At 46.9% G+C, this 7195-nt stretch overlaps 1 protein-coding gene across 2 annotated transcripts in view; it reads left to right on the top strand.

Annotated features, from left to right (window-relative positions):
- The window catches only part of VSNL1 (visinin like 1), a 92110-nt gene that overhangs the window by 80879 nt on the left and 4036 nt on the right, over positions 1 to 7195 (top strand). The window contains exon 3 of one of the 2 annotated variants that reach the window (XM_011356598.1): positions 6962 to 7177. The exons of the other annotated variant lie outside the window; for it this stretch is intronic. Within the exon in view, the coding sequence (XP_011354900.1) occupies positions 6962 to 7177 (216 nt within the window). The remainder of the gene's footprint in view (positions 1 to 6961; positions 7178 to 7195) is intronic. 2 annotated transcript variants of the gene reach the window in all.

The raw sequence follows: 7195 nt of genomic DNA, 5'->3' as shown, positions 1-7195 counted from the left end.
GAGACACAGTCGCCGTATTTCAGGAGTACAATAAAGAAGCCTCTGCCCTCGAGGAAGGGATTATGTTCGTGGGTTCATAAATCAGACCATAGAGGCTTCTGACATTCCAGAACAAAGGAAACAGAATGGAGCCACAGAGGGGTCTGAGAACACGCTTCTGCTCTCCAATCCCATCATGGGCTCTATGTCAGGCAGATGAATGGGCAGAAATCTATTCAGAGGTCTGAGGGCTGCCCAGCATCAGCCAGGAGCTGGGCCATGGGCAGATCCCTGGAGAGAGACCATCCTTCTTGGTGGCCTTGCTGTCACCCTTCTGACACAGCACATCAGCTGTCACAGTGGGCAAAGGTCAGACTTCTGCAAACCTCTCTCCATCCGAAAGTCAAGCCAGGGAACTTCTAAAGCAGGGGTCCCCAACCCCTGGGCTGCAGAATGGTACCTATCTGTAGCCTGTTAGGAACCGGGCTGCACAGCAGAAGGTGGGCAGCTGGTGAGTAAGAAAAACTTCATCTGTTTGCAGCTGCTCCCCAGAGCTAGCATCATTGCCTCAGCTCCACCTCAGATCATCAGGCATTAGATTCTCATAGGAGCCCCAGTCCCTGCTGCCAAAAAGTTTGGGGACCACTGCTCTAGAAGACCTGCATCCTCTATCCCAATGAAGCAGGCACCAGGAACACTGAGAGAAGGGAGATTCTGAAGGAGCATATGGCAATGTTTTCTCTGAAGTTAGCACCATTTCTGGAAGGATGAGATATACAGGCAGCAAGATCACGCAGAGGAAAGATTGCATGAGGGGATGAGCAGTGTTTTGAGGTCATTTCTTAATGCAGCCCCCAAACAGCCTTCTGTGCTGCCCTGGGTGGGGCCGGGGGTGCAGAGGCAATAATGATACAGCACACATTCAGCACCAGGTGTCAGAGGTCATTCCCCACCCCTTAGAGGAAACAAGCGTTTTAATATTCACAACCGAAAAGAAAAAAAATACAGTGTTTGGCCTACTGTCTGTAAGGAAGTGTCTTCTAAGGGAGTTGGTTGATTCGTGCAAAGTCTCCTATTGTCTGCCTGGAGAGATGAAGACCTCAAGCATTTCCTGGGCTTCTCTGCTGCATGTTTGTTGGTGCAGAGTGAGGGCGTGGATCGTAGTCAGGAGAAGCCCAGACTTGTGTAAGCCCAGGAAGTTTCAGACTCCGAGACCATTCCGAGGCTATGACGAATGGTACATTAGGGTGTACCGTTAGGGTGTAACGTACCTGCACATTAGGGTGGTGGGAGTGGACCGTACACTAAATTTTTTTTTAAGTTTTATACTTATGTCATCTCTATTCCTCTTGTTTGTGGCTCTGTACCCTTGTAATACATCATAGTGTAATTTATACTTATTTATGGAGATGATTAATACCTACTTCCCCAACTATCCTTAATCCTTTATATCTTTTTCTATTTCACTCAGCAGTTAAAATAGTGCTTGACACATAGTTGGTTGATGCTCAGTATATGTTTGTTGCATTAACGAGTCATAAAAAATACCCCTCAGCAGCATTATAGTAGTTTCCTTTCAGTACACACACGAGGCCAGAAGGTGGCGATAAATACCTACAGCTGAGGATTTCAAGCATTAGAGGCGATGGAAGCTAAGAATTACATAATGCAACAAATTTGTCTGTTTCATCAAATGCAGGTTTAAGTTTATTTCCTCAGCTAATACTGGACTAAGAGAAACAGGAAGATTTGGCAGAAATCATCAGACCTATCCGCATTCAGCTCCTGCCTCTGTCACAGACAGGAACCTTTGCAAATGCCTTGACCTTTATAGCTTGTTTCCTTGTCCACAAGGCGGATTTACAGTGGTGGGTTATGTTATAAAGACTAAATGAAGTAACACACATTAGAAGTTTTAGAACCGAGCCCGCTCCAGTGCTGTATGATAGTCATGAAAGCTTTCCAACAGATGATGGGGAGATGAAAATCTCTCTCCATAACTTTCTACCTTCTTCTGTTACGTATGTTCTTGTTCTCAGCGGGGCGGGAACAGGTCTCACCGCCCCTCTGCCTGGCCCTGCCGCCGACTGACACGGTGGGCAGAGGATTAAGTTTGCTGGGCCTTTCCGAGTCCGCGATTCCTTGTCCATGAAATGGAGCTGAGGGTAACCGCTTGACAGGAATACTGTCGAGCTAATGACATAGCACAGACCAAGCTAGTCAATACAGAAGCCACTAGCCACATGTGGTTATCTAAATTGATGTGAAAGTTAAATAATATTAAAAATGTCAGTTCTTCATTCACACCTGTAACATTTCAAGAGTTACATCCCCCACTGTCCTCAGTCCTCTATGCAGTTTTTTTTTTTTTTTTCCTGTTTTAATCTCAGCATCTAACACAGAGGTCGACACAGATGGCCTGTGGCTACTATTTTGAACAGTGTGGTTTATAGAATATTTCCATCATCACAAGAAGTTGTATTAGACAGAGATGGATAGAATATGATGCATGTTCAATAAGTGGTAGCCGTTTTCAGCAGCAGTAACTGGTCACCTGGTTGTCTTGAAGTTGGCATCGCCAAAACTTCTTTCATTCGATAAGATGGTAATTAGCACCTTCCATCTGCAGGAGCTGTGCTGTGTGTTGTAGATACGATGGTGGGCAAACAGGCTTTGCAGCCTGGAAATTTAAGTTCAATAATAGATATTAAATAAATAATCCCCTAAACAAATAAGAATGACAGATCGTGCTAAACCTCTGTCCTATCAACCTGCTTCTCTGTTACCGAGTAAAAAAGTTTACAAGAGCCAAACCATCCCCTTGGGGTGTCTTGAAGATTCCGGGAGACACTGAATGTGTACGGTTACTGGGAAAAAACATCGAGTCAAAAAAAAAATTAGTTCACTCATTCATTCACTAATTCCTGAGCATCTACTATGTAGCGATTCGGGACAAAATAGCATGGCAGTCAAGGTGCTGTGCCCCCATGGAATTTCATTTCTTACGGCGGAAGAAAGGCAATGAACGAATAATTAAAATGTTGCACGGTGGTCAGCTTTTGAGGGAAGACAGGGAATTCTGACAGTGGGAGAGCTGACGTTTCAATGAGTAGTATTTCGATATGTTTCAGTACCGTTCAGCCGTAGTGAAAACTCTTCTCTTCCGTCCGGGAACGTGGAGGAATGCCCTTCGTTCATGCATTTTGTCATCTCACAGATGAGAGTGAGCTGCCGGAAGAAGCGACACAGTGACACATGCAAAGATGTGTGAGACCACAGACCCTCGCCAGCCATTTATGGAGCTTCTCCTTGGGGGGCCCTGAGTGAAGAACTGGGTGGATAGGGGTATGCAGAAATGAGCGAAGGGCCACACAGGCCGGGAGGGACAGGAACAAGAGTAGAACTTATTATAGTCCAAGGCGGAGGGTTTGGCAAGATTCATCTAGAAATAAGTGAAGCCCAAACCAAGCAGAGGGAGAGATTCGGTCCCGTCATGAAGGTTTCACGGAGGTGGAGCCTTTGAGCTGGACAGAAAGAAAAAGTGAGATTTTTTTCTGTGGATAAGATGAGATGGGGTTGAGAAAAGAGAGGCATGTGAAATATAAAAGCAGGGGGCACGTTGGGGGACCCCTAGGAACATGAGAGACGTGTGTGGAGGTTGGGGCGATGACGAGCAGGGTCGGAAGTTCAGAATTCCACCTATGTAAACGGGAGCCTCTGGGGGGCTGAGCCTGAGGGCCAGCGAAGGAGTTTGTGAAGAGAAATGACACAGATTGAGCCACATTGAAGGACACCATACTCTGGGTCTGGGTGTTGGACCGGAGTTGACCAGAGTCAAGATGGAAGACTGTGGCCACACTGCTGCAAGCCAATGGGGCTCCGGCCGACGCAGAAGAGTCTGTCATGCGCTAAATGACAGACTCCAGAAGGTAGTCCACGAGCACGGCGGGATGTGGAGAGAAGCAGAGGAAGTCTTGACCCGCCAGGCCTTCCTGAAGGGGAATCGCTGAGTGGGGAGGAGGAGACAGTCTGTGCAAACTCTGGCCCACGCTCCTCGGTGATGCTAGGAAATTCAGGATACACTTGACTTAAAAATTTTGACCCAAAGTAGAAAAACTAAGTGTGTATGTATGCACGTTGGAATAAAAGAGACTGGAAATTTATTGCAGACTAGCTGTATTAGATCATGTAATACAGTTTCTAAATTTTTTTCATAACGAAATTTATCTCCTTTCAAACAAGTTATGTTAGTGTCCCCTCAAAATTCATATGTTGAAAACTACTGCCCAAGGTAGGGCCTTTTTGAGGTGCTTAGGTCATAAAGATGGAACCCACAGAATAGATGAGTGCCCTTATAAAAGAGACTCCCCTCAATTTCCTTGTGCCTCCCATCTGTTGAGGACAAAGTGAGAAATTAGCCATCTACAACCTAGAAAAGGGCCGTCACCAGAACCTGACTGCGGTGACACCTGATCTGGGGCTTCCCAGCCTCCAGAACTGAGAAATAAATTTCTGTTGTTTATAAGCCACCTAGTCTGTGATAGCTTGTATTAACAGCCTGAGCTACTAAGACATAAGTGAAATATATGTAATTATATATATATGTGTGTGTGTGTATATATATATATATATACACATATATATATATAATTTTTCAACTTCAAAGTTTTTTTATCTATTGTGTTAAAAATTTATAGATTATTAATGCCACCAAAAATTATTTCCATATCACCATTTAATACAGGTGTTGGAAGCAAAATACACTGAATTTAAAAAGTAAACACATTTCGAGCAACAATATGCAAAAAATACTTTTACTTCTCAGGCACTATATTTCTCCAAGAGAAGTGACTATGAGTTCAAGATCCTGATTTTTTCCTAAAGAGACGGAAGGCAGTGTGGCTTCATTATTCTACGATGATTCAGCCAGAGTTGAATTATCTCATCAAAAGAAGGAGCATTCCCATGATTGGAAAAACGCGGAGCACTCAGAACGTGATAGGATGAATTTTCTAAAGAAAACAGCCCCTCCAGATGTTCGAGGGCTCTTGAGCACACACTCAGTTCTTCCACAGTGAGCGTGTTGGCTATAAACATCAGTAAATAGACCTTCTGCAAAGTGCATGTAACTTCTACAGCTCAAAATTTACCATCGATTTTTTTTCTCAAGGATTTCCAGACCTATATTAATTTTTAATATACTGACTTAAGGTGCCCAGCTATTTTTAGATAAAGCTGTCAGCTATCCCTTAAAAGTATGCTGTGAGAAACAAGAGAGGCAAAGCATGACACTGCCAGAAACCTTCACGGGTGGAGAAAACTAATGGCCAGCAGTGCATTTGGAAAAGGCTGGAGGCAAAACAGCCCTAGGAAGACGGTATTGGCCAAGGGGCTCCCTCTGCTCTGCTCTTAGGCTGTTTCACAGGGACCAGCTCTGCCCAAGACCCCTGACCAGATGAAAATATCGGCAAGCAGCACCTACCTAGCAGGAGATGAAGATTACTCATGCGCAAGGCATGAAAGATATTGCGATAAATATAATAAGAGATACTTATTTGGTCTCGGTCTGGGTCCCTGATCCAAAAGCGTCTAAGATTCTTGGAAACTTTGGCGTGATAACAGTATATTTTATATGTTAATGAGATGACTGGTGGCTGGGAGCCCCTAGTTAGTTTCAGGATGAGGCTGGTCTGGACTTGGGTATTGCTGAACTTGAAGCCCGCACTGGCTCCTTCCCATCCCCCACCCCACGATGCTTGTCCCTCCCCTGGGCCTCCTGTGTGGGAGCCTTACATGCAAATGCGTATTTTATTTCTGGAGGGAAATTTTCTACCCTCCACTGTGCTTCTAGGTGTAAAAGGCGGAGGCAGCAGGGCCTTTCCTGTCTGCAGCGCTCAGCAGGTCCCAGGTCAGAACGTACGGCCCCCAGTGGGCACGAAGCCAGCCACCTGGATGGGTGCTGCCAGCCTGTCCCACTAGCAAGTGACAAGTCCTGCGAAGGAACAGGGATACCAGTGACATCCTCAGGAATCTGCTTTGAATTTTGTATTTGCTAGATGTATTCATCCAGAAACATATACCTTATCTGCTTTAAAATAGCACATGGTTTGTTTGGGTGTTTTTTTTGAGGGGGGCATTGAGGTGTATTTGCTTGTTTTCTACTCTCCACCTGGAGAATGTCCTGTAGCTCTGTTGGGATGGAGGGTCAGGTATCAGAACTCCCTGGTGCTGGTGACCGGCCTAGACTCATGGTGTGTGTGTGGGTGGGGTGGCGGCGGGGAAGGGGGCGAGGCCACCCTCATTCTTCACGGCCTCCCTTCTCCAGGGTCTGGGCTTCTCCTCCTGTGTCCATTCCCTGTCTCTCACAGCACCTTTGCCAACTACCGGCTTTGAGAAAAAAAACCTCTTTATATCTCTCCTAAATAAGCCTAGTCATGTTCTATTTTTAATGGGTTTTAAATGTCTGTTCTACAAAAGAAAAATCTCCTTAAAATGATGTCGGGACACTTGAGCCTCACTCAGAGATGACAGGGGGCTGGGGACAGGGAGCCGGTGGCAGGGGAAACCAGTTCTGGGCAGTCTCACTCTGGCACCACTCTGTTTGGGGAGAGAAGTCTGCTCCCTGCCCTAGTCCTTGTCCTCATAGGATAGTGACCAGAGAAGCCACAAATGAGGGTTGCTAGCTACCCACCAACCCGAAAGCCGTGTGTCAGCAGCCTCACCCACAGAAAATAGCGAGGTGCCCGTGAGTGAGGATGCGCTGAGCGACAGCCTCCCTGTGCCTGCTCTTGGCCTTGAGCACTGTGTCAAACCACTGTCCAGACGGGCGAGCTTGTCGCCTCTCATCCGACGGTGGCCTGGGAGGCCACCCAGTGCTGCCAGCAAGAGGGGAGCTGTGGCCTTTCGGCCTGTCCTGGCTGAGACCTCAGCCTCGACCCTCCCCTCCTGACACCTGAATGTGTGCGTGTGTTCTGCCTTGCAGTTCTTCCCCTACGGCGACGCCTCCAAATTCGCCCAGCACGCCTTCCGCACCTTCGACAAGAACGGCGACGGCACCATCGACTTCCGAGAGTTCATCTGCGCCCTGTCCATCACCTCCAGGGGCAGCTTCGAGCAGAAGCTGAACTGGGCCTTCAACATGTATGACCTGGACGGTGACGGCAAGATCACCCGGGTGGAGATGCTGGAGATCATCGAGGTGAGTGGCGGGCTCTCT

Source organism: Pteropus vampyrus, unplaced genomic scaffold (genome assembly GCF_000151845.1).
Source record: "Pteropus vampyrus isolate Shadow unplaced genomic scaffold, Pvam_2.0 Scaffold28, whole genome shotgun sequence".
NCBI classification, from domain to species: domain Eukaryota; kingdom Metazoa; phylum Chordata; class Mammalia; order Chiroptera; family Pteropodidae; genus Pteropus; species Pteropus vampyrus.
The sequence above is the reverse complement of the archived record's forward strand: the minus strand, read 5'-3'. Positions and strand labels throughout refer to the sequence as shown.